General features: G+C 49.1%; 1 protein-coding gene across 2 annotated transcripts in view; it reads right to left on the bottom strand.

Annotated features, from left to right (window-relative positions):
* FAF1 (Fas associated factor 1) overlaps positions 1-18,314 on the bottom strand; it is a 1,925,838-nt gene that overhangs the window by 1,404,284 nt on the left and 503,240 nt on the right. For both annotated transcript variants that reach the window (XM_078671305.1, XM_078671297.1), the window contains exon 6: positions 16,385-16,476. In XM_078671305.1, the coding sequence (XP_078527431.1) occupies positions 16,385-16,476 (92 nt within the window). The remainder of the gene's footprint in view (positions 1-16,384; positions 16,477-18,314) is intronic.

Raw genomic sequence — 18,314 nt, 5'->3', positions numbered from 1 at the left:
CAGAATATTATAAAAACAGCTAGAAGACACGTTATAAACAAAAAGAATAAAATTTCTAACATGCTTAAAATGTAATCTGGAACCAAACACCCTAAAAAAAAAAGACTTCAATCAGTACACTAAGAGCATGGAAGGCAGAGTAATTTGCAGTCTAGAGTTTCTTAGGGAGAAGAGGTGCAATGCATACCTTGTTGACATCAAAGGATGTCTTCATCAGCGGAGGCGTGTAGACATGCAAAGGGCAAACACTCGCTGCCTTGCGGTCGATCTCGGGGACTCACCTTTACTGTCTTTAGGCAAAATGTAGCATCTGCGCTGGCAGAAGGGGAGACCATCTCTGGCAGAATCTCGGGCGACAATCTGGGTGAATGACTCAGTCCTTCTATACTAAATCTTAGTAGAAATTGAAATTTCAGACATAAGTTTAGGAATGTCCGACATAGATTACGTGCATCAAGGTGTGTGCCACAGTTATTTCCTTCTGAACACGCAAGGTAAAAGGACTTAAATTCAGACTACACTATTTCGGTTATACATCTGTATTTGTTCTTAATTCATTGTGAAAAGTAGACATACGGCCCAAACCAACGTTTCATCAGGTGTTATATCTATGTCATTAGTTGAATTACTTGAAGCTGTCACAGTTCTCCGAAAGATATGGGCAAACGACATCTGCATCAAATGGGAGACATGACAATAATTCTGCATCAATCAGGAAAGATGGCGACTTCCATTATTTAAGATTGATTCAGGGAACACATAAAAAAAGAGGTGGAGTAGGGGCTTTATGTCACATGTGTACCCTCTGAAGAGTTGGTCTTCAGACCGGACTGCTTTGGTGCGATCAATATTTAAGAGCTAACCGCATACCTGGAGCCCAAGTCAGTACAACTTCTCAACCTTTTTGGTTGCATAGGAGGGACAGTAAGATGGTGAATGAGGTGAAAAAGGGTCCCCATCTTGGGGAGGGCTCTAGTTTTGAGGACAAGCTTGTCCAGGAAGAAGCATGTGAACAGGAGGCAGATGATCAATGCCTGTAACTCACTGACGCGCTTTACACCAAAGTAATGGCATCCAGAAACACTCTTGAGTTAATAAACTCAACTGATGACTGTGGAAGAGCTCAAAAGGTGTACCCTTTAAGAAAGTCAAAACCAAATTCAGATCCCAAAGGGGCATGAGAAAGTGAGTTGGAGGAAATATATATATTTATAAATATATATATATTTTAAACTTTATTTTTCGTTTTACAATAGCAAAAACAAATTAACAATGATACAGCATATAGAAGCATACCATTGATGTAATCGGTAATACGTGGTAAAGGTGATAGCATCTGAGGTAAAAAGGCACAATGGGGGTACATATTCATTCGTAAGAACAATACAGTGATGTAGAAGCATGAGATATACCAATGGGCCTCAGGTTGCATATTACTGGGACTGGACTTCTCGCCCCTCATCATGATTTAAGCAGTCGTCCACATACGACCCACTGTCCCCGCTTTCAATCGTATCCTAAGTGGAGGGCTCCCCCTTGTGAGAAAGTGCCCTCTTTCTTGCATGGTATGTCCCCACTTTTTGCTGATGTGCTTTGACTGAGTGTGCCCTGGGCTCCTGCCAATCAGGTACCCAGGGCCTGTGTTCCTTCACTAAAACTGCATTGAAGCCAAAACCCAATTGGGATCTCTGGCCACAGGTAAGCCCCTGGTAAATGGTACCACAGGTACCCAGGGCAATGTGACCAAAGAAGGCCCCTAAGGGTTGCAGCACTTATTGTGCCACCCTTAGAGGCCCTGTACCCTGACACATACAGGCTGCGTATCTTGGTGCGGAACAGAGTGAAGAGTCGACCTGGCCCACATCCCCGTGTGCTATGCCCACAAACCACTGCCCTGGTATCCATCAGTCACCCCTCAACCTGGGTGCCCTAGGCCTGTGGTGAGGGTACAGGTGCATGAGCCCTGTACCCCTGCAGTACCCAGGTCCATTCCTGGGCACTGTAAGTGTAGTGCTGCCATTAAGAGTATATGGTGCTGGGAGTTTGTCATCACGAACTCCACAACTCCATAATGGCTACACTGAAAACTGAGAAGTTTGGTATCAAACTTCTCAGCACATGAACCCACACTGATGCCAGTGTGGGATTTAATGTAAAATGCACGACAGAGGGCATCTTAGAGATGCCCCCTGAAACTCGACCAACTCCCAGTGTACTGACTGAGTGACTGCCAAAGCTGCCACCACCAGACATGTTTCTGGACCCATGGGTCAAGAGTTTGCTGCTCTCAGGGGCCTGAAACAATGCACATCCTGGGACGAGGTGCCAAGCCTCCTCCCCCCCAGGATGGGCAGGGTTCATGAAGGAGAAGCTTCAAAGGCATACCGCCTGTGTGAGCCTCTCCAGACCACTTGCTGTACTCAGCAGCTGGTCCCCACTGGTTCTACCCCCCACTTTGGGTGGGAGACCCGGCAGGAAAAACAAAGTGAGGAAGAGAGGTGTGCCCACCTCTGCCAACTCCACTCCTAATGTGGGGTAGGCGAGGTGAAGCACAACCTCGAGTCCCCCCGATCTTGAGGATGGAGGGGACCCATCCAACCAGAGACTGGCTTCTGCCCCACTCCCACTGGAGGGTGGCAAAATAGGGGGTGTACCCACCCCAGGGAAAGGACCCATTGATCCCTGCCCTCCACCTACCTGTAATGTCCCTAAATTTAGTATTTAGGGGCACCCTGAACCTTCCTTCCTTAGATCCAGCAACCACAAGAAAAGTAGAAGGATGACGAGAAGCCATGCAGAGCTAACAAGATGCCCTACAGGCCTGTCGCCCCTCGAACCTGCTCCTGCAAATCCCCAGAGTGTCAAGCGGCCAGCAACCTCAAAAACCTCTAGGACCTGCCTGAATTCACTTTCCAAGCTGTTTTTCCCGTGAACACCGGACGTGTTTGAACTGTAGCTCCTGGTGCAAGCCAGGAACCGCAAATCCAGCCCACTCTGCACCCGCCGAACCCGGCCCGAGCTAGAGTGGAAAAACACCACGAGGAGGTCCCCCCAGCGATTCTGACCAGAGATCCGGCGATCGCTGACCTGCCTCAAGCCTCCAGGCGACACCTGCAGCCTCAATCCAGAGAACCCCCTCTCCAACCGCAACCAGAGCGGGTAGGAAAATCGGACATCCAAAGGCACCCCTGCACCCGACGCCCCAGGGCCTTGCGTTCCCATCCCAGCAGTGCCTAACCATCTCTCTACATCCCAACTTACCCCTCAAAGTGGTGGTCACTCCCGGAAGATCCTCGTCCCCGAGCCTGCACTGTTTCTTTGTCCCGGAGAATCTCCATTGAAATCAACAGGGCACCCGACCTCAAAACAGCACCCTGCACCTGGCTGTCCTGGCCTATCCGCCATAGAGCTGCTGAGGGTGCCCCTTTTGTGCTAACTTGGTCCCCAACTTGGCCTGAGCTTAACCCTAGGAGCTTTGCTCCCACAACCCCGTGCCCTGCTTGTCAGTAGCCACCAACCGGAGTCCCCCTATCCTCCATAGGATAACATTGGTCCTCAACACTCTGCACCCGGCCGCCCGAGTGCCGCTGAGGGTGCAACTGACCTTGGGAGACCTCTGAGCCTAACCCCAGGACCCTAACTCCAAAGACTGATTACCTAGCTGGAAAATAATACCCTCTTTTTCCTCCTAAAATAACACTGACACATTTTCTCCCAAAAAGTTTCTAAGTGTCGACTTTTGAAAACTAAAAATATTCCTTAACAATCAGCTGAACAACCAAAACGCATTTTCTCAACTGTTTTCAGGAAATGTCCCAGTGCTGAATCTGGGTATCCAGCACTGAGTAAGAAAAAGTATTGTTAACATAACTTACCTGCTATGTGAATTTCCTCCCATAGGATAACATTGGTGATTCTATGTGAAAAAGTTTCTAAGTGTCAACTTTTGGAATACAATAATATTCTTTAAAAATCGTACCTCTAACCAAAACACATTTACTCACCTGTTTTCAGGAAATGACCCAGGGCTAAATCTAGGATCCAGTCCTGTTAGCAAAAGTAATCTGAAAAGTAATTAACTGCACTTTACTTAAAACGCCCATTCATTTGAATGTACTATACCAGCAATGTGTTGCAAACTGCTTACTTAATACTGTAACCAAAAGCAGTAAAAGTTCCACCACAATTTTTAACTGTGTTCATACAAGTAATTTACTACTGAAAAGTATTTTTATGCTTACCTGTAACAGGCTTGCTTGGTTCTAGAAATAAAACAGTATATTTTTTATGCAAAACAATTGGCCTAGAGTTCAGTTCTCGAGTGTGTGGATTCATTTGCTGACTGAGTGTACATCAAATGCTTTACACTGTCCTCTGATACTGCCTTACTGCTCGACCAAGCTACCACTTTAGAGAGTAAGGTTCTATCTAACTTTATCCTCTGCCAAACTTCTAGAGACCCTTGTACACACTGTACCTCACTTTGGTGCAGTATATATAGAGCCAGTTTCTTACACCCCTCCGACAATCCAGAGGGGCGCATTTCACGCCAGACCATCAGGTCCTCTTGTAGCTCTCGTCCCTACGGGTGAGTTTCATTTGTGCTTCTTCGGCTAGAGACCACTCTCTTACATCCTTGAGCCAGGTCGGCACTTCCGGGCCCCTCTGCCCCATCCAAGTTATGGCCACCCTACGCGTAGCTAGCACTAGCATTAATTATAGCAGTTTATATGGGAGTTTCCTTTTCTTAGGCTTCCAAACAGATGTAAGTGAGGAAATATATTTGTCCACAAAGGACTCCCATCCCTACAGACAACTTAAAGAGAAATATCTGATCCAGAACACACAGAAATGCAGAGAAGGCTGCAATGTAGCCCTAGACAATGCCCACCGCACAACCCTGCTAAAAGCCAGCAACAGTGCAACCTGGAGGATTTCAGACTAAGAAGCCTAAAAAATGTCTTCATGTTGTTCAGCACACCAAGTGACAAATCTGTTCCACCTCCAGAATAGACCTACTTTGTCAATGAAGGGGTGACAAGCAGAAAGGATCCCTTAGACCATTTCTGGTGGTATCTGGAAAGAGGCCAGGTATCTGTGTTCATACTCCAGGCCTAAAGGTGTAGGCTCTGAAGTTGGGGTACAGAACCTGCAATAACGACTAACAGGAGGTTTGCCCTGAACAGAAGATTGAGCGGGAGACACAGGAAGAGGTGCAGAACGACTGCACACCACATCCTTCTCAGTCAGTCAAGGGAGGGTGATTAGGAGGACTTGGGCACGGTTGTGACAGATCATCCTCAGAATAGAATGTGAGACACAGCAGTCCTAGAACCATCAGGACTGGAACCCAGGTGTGAAACTGAAACATCAGAATCATATCCCAAATGTCCCAGATCCTCTGCGTGGGGAGCACTCTAAGCAACATTATAGCCAATACTGTCCCTATAAACAGGGCCACTGGAATTTTGTTGCACAAGAGGGCAAAATATGCAGCAGGGTTGAGTGAATTATGCAGCAAGAAAAGACAAACTATGCGGCGTAATACGGCACTTTTTCAATAGTATTACTTCGTTATTTTGTACCTTCCTACACTTGGTAACACTGTTTGGGCATTGGGTGCATCTCATTAGTATCAGTTTAATACCCAAATATAGCAGCAGAAAGGTGACCAGTCAACCTTTGCAAAAGGTCTTCCACTGCACGCTAACATGTGCTTCTGCATTTTTAGTAACTTTTTTACCATTTTAGCTAGTGAATCTTTTTGTTGTTTTTAAAATCGGCTGTTTTTGCAGCAGATGATGGATTATGTGACAACGATTCAGAAAAGGGGGTGGTGATGAACAGAGTGTCTGAATTAAGCAGACCACTCTTACCCAGTCCAAAGATCAGGGCTTGATCCATCACCGTTATTTAGCTCACTGCCCCATCCCAGCTCAGAACCTGGCTATATGCAAATTAGTCTGTCCCTGGCCCAGTGCATCATGGGAACAGGGCAGACCAAACTACCAAGCCAATTCTTCACCAGAAAGGATACAAGCTACCGGGGACCGGTTTCTGGCATTTCAGCCTCGTCGGCCCGGCTTGCTTGAATCCTGATGGAGCAGTGAGCAAGGGACTCATGTCTGAGTATACCCTGCCACACCTATAGTGGCCAAAAACGATTCAGAAAAGGGGGTGGTGATGAACAGAGTGTCTGAATTAAGCAGACCACTCTTACCCAGTCCAAAGATCAGGGCTTGATTCATCACCGTTATTTAGCTCACTGCCCCATCCCAGCTCAGAACCTGGCTATATGCAAATTAGTCTGTCCCTGGCCCAGTGCATCATGGGAACAGGGCAGACCAAACTACCAAGCCAATTCTTCACCAGAAAGGATACAAGCTACCGGGGACCGGTTTCTGGCATTTCAGCCTCGTCGGCCCGGCTTGCTTGAATCCTGATGGAGCAGTGAGCAAGGGACTCATGTCTGAGTATACCCTGCCACACCTATAGTGGCCAAAAACGATTCAGAAAAGGGGGTGGTGATGAACAGAGTGTCTGAATTAAGCAGACCACTCTTACCCAGTCCAAAGATCAGGGCTTGATCCATCACCGTTATTTAGCTCACTGCCCCATCCCAGCTCAGAACCTGGCTATATGCAAATTAGTCTGTCCCTGGCCCAGTGCATCATGGGAACAGGGCAGACCAAACTACCAAGCCAATTCTTCACCAGAAAGGATACAAGCTACCGGGGACCGACTGGATTATGTGACAACAACAGCAATTCTATAATTATGCGAAAATCGCTGCGGCCGCACAATCACATAATTCCAGTGGCCTTGCCTATAAATGGGAAGCTTTAAGAGTGAGGTGAGAATTTGGCACACTGAATGAAAAACCCCAAGTTCAACAGCGGGGATGCTGTTGCATGAAAGTGGCATGAAACCAACTATACAGACCAGGTTTTGAGCAGCCAGTTGTCAAGGTATCGGGAGACTGCGATCTCCAACCTCTTGAGTAGACCACAACCCTCACCATCACCTTTGTGAAGCCTCAAGATGCTGATGTCAGTCTGAAGGGTGGGACAGCAAACAAATCGTAAGTGTCCCTACCACGAAGTGCAGGTACTTCCTATGTAACCATAAAATCATTATATGAAAGAAAATATCAGCCCAGAAAGTTAAGGGACCCCATCCAGTCTCAGGTACCAGAGGAACCAAAACCAGGGCAGCATCCTGAACATCTTGCACAGGTAAACGTTCAGAAGCCTGTGGCTTAGGACCGGACAAAGACAGTAGTCCTTTTTGGGAACCAGGAAGTAACAAGCATAGCACTGCCCAATATCCTGCTCTGGCACCAATTCCACCAATCCTTTCTGTAGCTGGGTTGACACCTCGTGCTTAAGTGTCCTCTTACTGCAGGGACTGTGCAGTGCGATATGCTGGTAGGGCAAGCTTGCTAAAAGGGTAGGATATACATCCTTTCTACAATTTGAAGGACCTACTGGTCCAAACGAATGGTCCTACAGGCTAGTAGAAAGGAAGATATCAGTCTTCCAATAGGCTGCATCTGGTCCTTCAAGGGAAAGCTAAAGTAGCTTTCCAGGTGGCGATGTGGAAGAGGGATGGTTCTGGCAACCCCTTCCTTCGGGTCTTGTACTACAGCTTAAAAGGGGTTCTGAATCAAATGGCATGTCCATCAGTGTGGCATGCACATACCCAGAAAAACCTGTAGACTGCAATCAGGAGTGACCATGTAGAGATATCGGGGATGCCATAGCCCTGGCCATGAATCTGCTGTGCTCAGACTAGTTTTGATATCAGTAACATAATGCACTTCTAATGAAGAATTTGAAACAAAGTTTTGCCTAATAGCTGAGGAGAGAAGCTCTGCATTTCAAGGCGCTGAAAAAAGGGAACTACTGTTAGGGTGTCTGAGTGGGATCCAGTGACATCAATATGATTCCACCTCTGGTAATGAGAGGGAGCCAGTGCCCCTTACTGGTGTGTAAGAGCTATGTTAAAAGTCTCTATATTTAGTCTAGTGCCTGGGATATTCAAGGTGAGGACTGACTCTGCATGTAGAAATACCCATCAGAAATACTTTGTAATTATCCATTGCAAATGCAAAGGACCACTTCTACCAGAAACTACAAAATTATACTGCATTGACAGTCTGTAATAGCAGAAGTCCAAATGTCAAGGAGAAAGTAACTTTCGGGACCGCTCCCGTAAGTCTTTGACGGCATCGACCGGCAGTCGGAGCACGACTTGGGATCGTGGTCGTGCTCCAGGTAGAAGAGAGACACATGGTGCAGATCCGTAACCGACATCAGTCCGTTACAGGACCCACAATCCTTGAAGCCGAACATCCCTAGTGCACCAGGAGTCGATAGACTCATTAAGAAGTTGACAAAAGTCGAGAAAAAGTTAGTCAAAAAATGACTGAGGTACCACTCTCTCCAGGTCTGCACTGGCTGGCGCGGTAAAAGAAAGTACTGACAACAGCGCGCGAGGGCGGTGTCTAAGTAGCTACCGCGACGTCATCCCAGCGACACAACAGCAACGACGAACGCGGAGCCGACCGACGCCACCTTCCGATGCGCCGAGGTACGGCTGAAAAAAAAACTTTCTGATTCCAGTCTGATGCCTGGGGGTAATTCTAAGGTAAGGAATCCATAACGAACGTGTTTCTTTCAGATATGCTCCACAAGGACTCTGAATATGGGCATGGATGCCTCTGTGGTAAAATAAATGTCAACAGAATTAAAACGCAATTGCTTCACCATAACTATACAAAAGTGACATTGTTTTATTGAGGATTCTTTATCAAAAGCAGACTATCGCTTATGCTTCAACCCCACTTACTGATCATGATAAATATTGAAACACTTTACAGAGGCAAACCACTTTACTACTTTAAAGACTTCATACAATCCTCTGCCCACTGTGATCTATTACTCTGAGGAGACTACTGTGAAAAACACATTAGTACCTGGAGAGGCCTATGAGTCTGCTGTCAATGAGAAATTGATATTTCATACTTATGATAATTACTGGAATAATACAATGCATCATTTATATTGGTGACGAGGAGTTAAAAATATAATTGACAAATCTGCTTGGGTTAGCAAGCTATATATGATGAACTGCGTGATTTAACGCTTCCTCTAAATAGAGGAGAACAAAACAAGTTTTGGGAAATTATACTTTAGTCAACCTATTTGGACAACAAGGCTCCACAATGACTACACCTGAAATCTATTGACTCTTGGTTTAGTGGGGTACACTTCTGAAACTCAATACTAGAAATCCTCTTAATTTATATGCAATCCATTCTAACCATGAACCGTTCAGGTTTAAACAATAGGTCCACTTGAGCACAAATGATTGAGAAAAAGACAGCTCCATCTGACATCCTTTCACTGGACAAAGAGAAAGCATTTACGTGGGTGGACTTTACCTTTCAGTAACAGGTACCAGATTAAATGGGATTCGGTCTGAAATACAGATATGTGGTCTTAGCTAATTAAGTCAGCCTCTCAACAAGAATAGCCCGGAACAGGCAACTCTCACAATCTTTTGGTCCTCACAGTTGCACAAGGCAGGAATGTCCCCAATCTCTTCGCTCTAGCCATTGAGGCCTCGGCCTGTCAGATTAGACGGCCCTCAGGTATCAAAGGAATTCAGTTTGAGGGTGATCAGCATCAGATTAGTTTATATGATGATGTCTTGCTTTCCTTTAGCTCAATTACATCTCCCTCAGACTTTATTAATCAGCTGCAGCAGTTTGAAATGGTCTCTGGATATAAAATAAACTGTGATAAATCTGAGATCTTAAATTTATCTCTCCCTTTCGAGTTGGTGGCCTACCTAGAAGTAACATATCCTTTTCATTATGGTACGGGGAACGTAAAGTAGCTTGGAATCAAAATCTCGAACCAGTATAAAACAAATTGTTCCTCTTCAATAGTTGACACCAAAAAAGACTTGAATTAATGGTCCAAGTTCCTCATCTCCCCATCTGGGAAAACACAGTTAAAATGAATGTTTTACAGAACTTACTCTCGAAGTTCAAGGCCCTGCCTATCCCCTTTGAGCACTCATTTATACACCAGATTCAGAAACTATTGTAAGATTTCATATAGGCCAAACCTAAAACCCTTATCTCACAGAAGCCTTCATTTCAAATTAGGGCATGAAGAGGCATGGCATTGCTGTATTTATAAAGCAAACACAAGGAGATGATGGACGGAGTGCTGTAACTTTTCAGACACTCATCCCCAGTCACACATCTGGGTTGAATCCATCATTGTTCTTTAGCTCACTTCTCCACCCCAGTTCAGACCCAGCCATAAGAAAATCAGTCTTAACCCAGTTCCTCATGGGAAAAGTCCATTCCGAACGCGAAGCCAGATGTTCCCTGGACCTGAAACAAGCATCCTGGGACGGGTTTCGGGGTAACAGCCCATATCAGCCAGGCTAGCTTGAATACAGTGGCAAAGTGAGCAAGGGACCCACATCTGGGCATACGCTGCCAACTTAGGGTGAACAAAGCAAACACAAGGAGATGATGGACTGAGCGTGGACACTTTTCAGACACTCACCCCCCGTCACAGATCTGGGTTGAATCCATCATCGTTCTTTAACTCACACCCAGTTCAGACCCAGCCATATGCAAATCAGTCTTGACCCTGTTCCTCGTGGGAACAGTCCAGCATGAACTGCCAAGCCAGGTCTTCCCTGGACTGGGAACAAGGCTCCTGGGATTGCTGAACTTATATCTAAACTATGGAGCAACCAAGCTGGAGATAGCAGTAGAGTGGGCCAGGTCTAATTCCCAATAAGATATGGGTCCACATGGATCATGGTATTGTGGAACATGCAGTAGCTTAACAAAAGAAAGCAGACAGTAAAATCTACCACTGAGCCCTCCAGTCAATACCACCCTCAGAACCTAGGACAATGGAGCCGAAAGGAGGGGGACTTAACATTTCCCCCTCACCATACACGGCAATACAAAATCCTCACCTGCATTGTATGAAACTCCCTTTTGTAAACGGCAGCAGGGTGAATGTAGAATAACATCAAAAGTGCTTCACTGAGACCAAATAAAGTCATATCTACATGGTAAGATAGAATTTCATCAGGCTGAAGGGGAGAGACTGACATATGCTCAGATAAGACTTTGGGTCCTTGAACATAAACACAACCAAGCAGCCAGCAGGCCCTTTCCAAACTGGAACACAAGCCTCAATCAGGGAAAAAAAACAGTCTTGGGTTGCTCGTGTTCCGGTTCAGCGAGGATCAGGCCTGGCAGTTCAGGCTGCACTGTTCCAGTTGGAGCAGGGTCAAGAATGATATGGCTGGGTCAAACTTGTTGTGGCATTGTGGGCAAAGGAAGAATGGATTGGAATGCTAGCCCAAGTGTTCCTCTCATCACCGTTTGTGCATTTTGAAGACAACTTATCCAGCATCTTAGATAGATGAACGGCTAATGCACACTTGATCTTGGAAGGAGAGATGTAGTGGGCAGGGATTTTCCCTTGTTATTCTTTGGTGGTGTTACATAAGCAGTGTGAACACTAGACTAAATGCAGCATAACAATTGGTAGACAATCTATTCTTCCTTGCATTGTTCCTTAAAAATGAATCAAGTCATTTGAAAAAAAGCAGCCCTGAAAAGTACAGTAATAAACTAACTCTATATCTTGACACCCGTAATTATTAATATTATGCATTTATCATTTCAAACTATCAATGGAAACCTGGCTTTGTAGATTAAGCGTATTGACCTCCATGATCCTCCATTTTCCACATCTCTTTCCCATGATGGCTACCAACTTTTAACCCGTTTGCTGCTTCGAACGTTCAGCGCCAGTGCTGAACGTTCGAAGAAACGGGTGCGTCCGCGTCGGCCGTTGGATGTGCGCAGCACCAGAGAGGTAGCTCGCGCGACGGCAGCAGCGAAGAGGTTAAAAAGCCATCTATTTCCTGTAAACAGTCTTTGTGTCTTTTGTTCTTCATGATAAACAACAATAGAATACTAAATATGTATGTAACCCATACAAATTAATCAATCAGCATACACAATAAATTCTCTCTCATTGATAAAATGTTCTATCAATCTGCAATCCCTATCAAATCAATGACAAAAACACAACTGGTTCAAATTATGTTTTTATAGTGTCTCTGCTACTAGCTTTTGAGTTTCACTATTTTATTGCTTTCATTTTCTGTTATTTTTTACTCTCAATTTTCCAACGTGCAATAGTCCGCATAGACATTTCAGTGCATAAATCAATCAATCAATCAATCAATCATGCCATTTGTATAGCGCACTACTCACCCGGGAGGGTCTCAAGGCGCTTGGGGGGAGGGGTATGCTACTGCTCGAACAGCCAGGTCTTGAGTTGTTTCCTGAAGGCGAGATGGTCCTGGGTCAGCCGAAGGTGGATGGGGAGGGAGTTCCAAGTCTTGGCAGCCAGGTAAGAGAAGGATCTTCCTCCGGCGGTGGCTCTTCGGATGCGTGGTACGGCTGCGAGGGCGAGGCTGGTGGACCGTAGCTGGCGGGTGGGCGTGTAGAAGGTCAGGCGGTCGTTGAGGTACTTGGGGCCCAGGTCGTGGAGAGACTTGTGTGCTTGGGTGAGGAGCCGGAACGTGATCCTCTTGTCGACGGGGAGCCAGTGCAGGTTCCTCAGGTGGCTGGAGATGTGGCTGCGTCAGGGGACATCCAGGATGAGTCGGGCAGAGGCGTTCTGGATGCGCTGGAGTCTTTTCTGTAGCTTGGCTGTGGTTCCGGCGTAGAGGGCGTTTCCGTAGTCCAGTCGGCTGGTGACGAGTGGCTGGGTGACAGTCTTCCTGGTCTCGGTCGGGATCCAGCGGAAGATCTTGCGAAGCATACGCAGGGTGTTGAAGCACGAAGAGGAGACGGCTTTCACTTGTCTGGTCTTCGAGAGGGAGGGGTCCAGGATGAAGCCCAGGTTGCGTGCGTGGTCGGTTGGCTTGGGTGCGGTGCCCAGGGCTGGGGGCCACCAGGAGTCGTCCCAGGCGGAGGGTGAAGATCCCAGGATGAGGACTTCCGTCTTGTCCGAGTTCAGTTTCAGGCGGCTGTCCTTCATCCACTCGGCGATGTCTTTCATCCCTTCGTGTAGGCAGGTTCTGGCGGTGTCGGGGTCTCTGGTGAGTGAGAGGATCAGCTGGGTGTCGTCGGCGTAAGAGATGATGTTGAGGTTGTGCTGGCGTGCGATGGCTGCGAGAGGTTTCATGTAGATGTTGAAGAGGGTGGGGCTGAGTGAAGATCCTTGCGGGACGCCGCAGATGACTTTGGTGGCCTCGGAGCGAAACGGGGGGAGGCGGACTCTTTGTGTTCTTCCGGCGAGGAACGAGATGATCCACTCCAGTGCCTTCTCTTGGATACCGATGTTGCTGAGGCGATGGACTAGGGTACGGTGGCAGACCGTGTCGAACGCAGCGGAGAGGTCCAGGAGGATGAGGGCCACTGTTTCCCCCTTGTCGAGCAGGGTCCGGATGTCCTCGGTGGCTGCGATGAGGGCGGTCTCGGTGCTGTGGTTGGCTCTGAAGCCGGACTGCGAGGGGTCGAGGGATCCGTTCGTCTCGAGGAAGGCGGTCAGCTGTCTGTTGACGATCTTCTCGATGACTTTAGCAGGAAAAGGGAGGAGCGAGATGGGGCGGAAGTTCTTGAGATCGGTGGGGTCCGCTGTAGGTTTCTTCAGGAGGGCGCTGATCTCGGCGTGCTTCCAGCTCTCCGGGAAGGTGGCGGTGTTGAAGGAGGCGTTGATGATGTTCCGGAGTTGGGGTGCGATGGTGGAGTCGGCCTTGTTGAAGACGTGGTGTGGGCAGGGGTCGGTCGGTGATCCGGAGTGGATGGTGTTCATCGTGCGGGCTGTGTCTTCGGTGGTCACCGTGGTCCAGGTGCGAAGGGTGGGGGGTGTTGGTTCGACGGTTGGGTGCGTGGGTGGGGCGCCGAAGCTGTTGTGGATGTCAGCGATCTTGCAGTGGAAGAACGAGGCGAGGGAGTCGCAGAGGTCTTGTGACGGAGTGATGTCGTTGGTGCCGGTGCTGGGGTTGGAGAACTCCTTGACGATAGTGAAGAGCTCTTTGCTGTCGTGGGCGTTGTTGTCCAGTCGTTCCTTCAGGGATTTCTTCTTGGTGGTGCGGATGAGCTGGTGGTGCTTGCGGGTAGCGTGTTTGAGGGCGGTCATGTTGTCGGTGGTCCGGTCGAGGAGCCAGGCTTTCTCGAGGGTGCAGCAGGTCTTCTTGGAGTCCTTGAGGTCGTCGGTGAACCAGGATGCCTTCTTGCTTCTGGGTCTGCTGGGAGGGTTCTTTAGTGGCGCGAGGTCGTCGGCGCAGGCGGTCAGCCACTGTGTGAAGTTGCGGGCTGCTTCGTTGGGGTCCGTTGTGTTGGCGGGTGGGCTCTGGCTGAGGGAGGTGGTGAGCTGGTCTGCGGTGATCTTGCTCCAATTCCTGTGAGGTACCTGTTGCGGGTGGTGGTGGGTCGTGGATCTTTTGAAGCTGAAGTGGACGCAGCTGTGGTCGGTCCAGTGGAGTCCGGTGGCGTGGCTGAAGGTGATGTACTTGCTGGAAGAGAAGACGGGATCAAGCGTGTGGCCGGCGTAGTGGGTGGGGGTGTTGACCAGTTGCTTGAGTCCGAGGTTGGCGAGGTTTTCCAGCAGGGCGGTGGTGTTGCGGTCCTTGTTGTTCTCCAGGTGGAAGTTGAGGTCCCCGAGGAGGATGTAGTCGGTGGAGGGGAGGGCGTGCGGGCTGATGAAGTCTGTGATGTCTTCGCTGAATTGTGTGCGTGGTCCCGGGAGTCTGTAGACGAGGGTGCCTCTGAGGGTCGTCTTAGGGTCGGTGTGAATCTGGAAGTGGAGATGTTCGGCTGCGGCGAAGGAGTCGTTGGCGTCGGTCGTGATGCGGATGGTGTTCCTGTGGACGATGGCGATGCCACCTCCGGTCTGGTTGATGCGGTCCCTCCTGATGATCTTGTACCCGTCCGGGATGGCGATGGCGATGTCGGGTGCAGAGGAGGCGTTCATCCAGGTTTCCGTGAGGAAGGCGACGTCCGGTGATGTAGCGTCGAGGAGGTTCCAGAGTTCCACGGCGTGTCTGTGGACGGAGCGGGTGTTGATCAGGATGCACTTGAGGTGGTTGCTGCTGGTGTTTGTCTTGGCGGGTGCGGGGCAGGTTCGGAGGCAGGTGAACTTGCAGGTGCAGCAGGTGAAGGGTCCGTGGGTGCGTCTCGGGGTGGCTCGGCAGCAGGCGTGGGTCCGGCCGGCATTGAGTGCGTTGAGAGTGGCGTCGTCGTAGGTCAGTCGGGTCGTCTTGCCTCGGCGGGGAGGGCCAGGGGTCCTGGCGCTGGGCGCGGGCCAGGCGCGGACGGGCGCAGACGGGCTTACCTTTGGCGCACCTTCAGCGCTCAATCGGCGCTCAATCGGCGCTCCCGCTGCACGCGTCCGCTGCGCGGTCGCTCTGGGGGCGTCATAAGTAAGGAGCCGGGAGGGAGGAGCAGCTGGGTGGCGGGAGCGGGGCGGCGAATGGAATCACAGGGGGGCGGGGCCGCAGGGAGGCAGCGGCGGGAAATTCCAAGAAGCAGCGGGCAGCGGGAAATTCCCAGGAGCAGCGGGAAATTCCCAGGAGCAGCGGGCAGCGAGCGAAGGAATCTGCAGGCAGGAGGCGGCAAAGGCAGGCAGGAGCGGCAGCAGTGAGTGGAGCGACCAAGCCCTGTGGAGGGCTGAGCGGTCCCACTCTGTGGTCCCCTACGGTCCCCTTAAGTAAGGAGCCGGGAGGGAGGAGCAGCTGGGTGGTGGGAGCGGGGCGGCGAATGGAATCACAGGGGGGCGGGGCCGCAGGGAGGCAGCGGCGGGAAATTCCAAGAAGCAGCGGGCAGCGGGAAATTCCCAGGAGCAGCGGGAAATTCCCAGGAGCAGCGGGAAATTCCCAGGAGCAGAGGGAAATTCCCAGGAGCAGCGGGCAGCGAGCAAAGGAATCTGCAGGCAGGAGGCGGCAAAGGCAGGCAGGAGCGGCAGCAGTGAGTGGGGTGACCAAGCCCTGTGGAGGGCTGAGCGGTCACCAAATACAATAACTAGTGCTGGATGCAGCAAACTTGTTATAAAGGTATTTTTTCTTGTCTAGGATATGATAGTGTATTTCCCGATAAGACTGTTAGAATAAACACATCTGGGTTAAAGAACTATATTCCTCTTTTGTTTCTACTATTAAGTGAATGATGCACCGTTTCTTCTCCAATGATGCCAATTAATCCGTCGCATCCCTGCTTCGTTGGTAGGAAAATAATGGATGCCATTTAAATGATCAATTTATACACCTGTACTTTTCTACTAGAGCATTCTGAAAAACATAATTTGTCAAAAATCCTTACCTTGAATGACTTGACAACAAAGGAGGTGGTAAATCAGGCGTAAGTACATAAAGATTATTGTTTTTTGGCAAGTGTAGAGTCCTTAAAACAGTCTGGAAATATAAAGAAAAAAAAAGTTAATCTTTTCCCAATAGTATATGAAGAAAATTACATTTCTCAGACATCAGATCACAATACTAAAACCCTACTGTTGCAGTTAGCATAATAAATACATGTTCTATTTTCATATAATAGCTTAAAAACAAAGCTGAACGACTTGTTGTTATACAGTGCAGTTAGTATCTGTAGGAAAGTAGGATCTGCTTTTATGGTTACCCCAACTTTTTGCTTGATGTAATGCTATTCCTGACTAGTCTGACTGACGTCCTGCTAATCAGGACCCCAGTCTCTGTGCTTTCCCCCCCCTAAATTGGTATGGTAAGTACTTCGGTAGATTGGATACTGCTGTACACTTATCAGTCCCTAGTATAAGGTACTAAGGTACCCAAGTGCATAGGTTCACCAGGGGTCTCCCATGGGCTGAAGCATGTATTATGCCACTCATGGGAGACCACTCAAATTATAACTAAAGGCCTGCCATTGCAGCCTGTGTAAGCTGGTTTTAGCACCACTTACAAAAGATATAGGTTTTACTATATCTGCGGTCACTGCACTTAATACCTACAAGTCACCCCTAAGGCAGGCCTTTCAATCCTGAAGGCAGGGCGCTCGGTTCCAAGTGTGAGGGTGCCCCTGCATGAGGAGAACACCCCTACAGCCTACGGAGTCCATTCTCCTGGGTTGTAAGTGAGACAGCCAAATAACATATGGAGGGGCACCGTGCCATTACGCGATGACCATCTCGAAACTGGCTGTAAAGAATCCTATCATGTTTGGTATCAAACATGTTGGAATCATACCCCCATGCACCGTAAAGCTCCTCTGGGAGGCCCTCAGTGCTCCCAGTACCAGTCTTCTAGACCAGGACAGCATTCTGTCCTCGTGCTGATGAGCCAAGCTCGAGCAGGGGAAGGCAGAATAATAGGTATCCTGTCACACGGAGGTGTGACCACCTCCCAGATAGAGTTTAGTGTATTGGGGCCGGGTAGGAGCGCTTGCTAGCACCACTCAGTCTGCTTGAGGGATACGCTTGCTGCCCACCTTGCATAGCCCAGATCAAACCAGCTCAGGGAGCTGTTGGCTTCCGCTCTGGCGCAAAACTGGACAACGGACATGGGATTATCCTCTCCACTGTCTGACCCGAACCCTGAATTGTCCAAACACTTTCCTTAGGGGACTTAAGGACTTACCCGAGGGTGGGTCCCTAGATTTGACGTGGGACAAGATTCATTTCAGACACCACTTCAACCGTCTGGGCACTCTGGACTTCGCTGGACTTTGCTCTGAGCATCAATGCTGCAACTGGGAAGCCTCCTGCTGCTCCTGATGTCATCACCCTGCTTTTCTGCTGCAACGTCCGTGCCTGTGCACCATACAGGAACCTCCCAAAGGCCTGTGGGCATCCAAGACACCTGAAGGTATCTCCTTTGAAGTGAAGGAATCACTCCCCGGCATTTGCCAGAACCGCAACTAAGCTGACAGGTCTGCTGATCCTGGGCTCCCACGGACTCCGAAAAGCTCAGTAACACAGGTGGTGGTTCTTGACATCCCTAAGGCCTGCCCTGTCCTCTCACCAAGTTTGAGGTCAGTTTACTTCGTCGGAGCCGCAGGAACTGAACCACTGTGCATCACGTCGGCTTGCCATTGCAAAGGCTTGTTGGCTTACTTTCACCAAGATCTTCGGGCTCCAAGTAGCCCCAACCTCAAGCATTTCCAGTGGCCAAGATCTTCATCCTCACCGCATCACTTGCACCGTGGGCCTGCATCTTAGGTGAGCTGTTCGAGGTCCTTCCGCGACTCCAGTCCCTCCGGCCTGTGGGTCTTCATGAGG

The sequence above is a fragment of the Lissotriton helveticus genome, chromosome 1_2 (genome assembly GCF_964261635.1).
Source record: "Lissotriton helveticus chromosome 1_2, aLisHel1.1, whole genome shotgun sequence".
Classification (NCBI taxonomy): Eukaryota; Metazoa; Chordata; class Amphibia; order Caudata; family Salamandridae; genus Lissotriton; species Lissotriton helveticus.
This window is presented reverse-complemented; position numbering and strand designations above follow the sequence as displayed.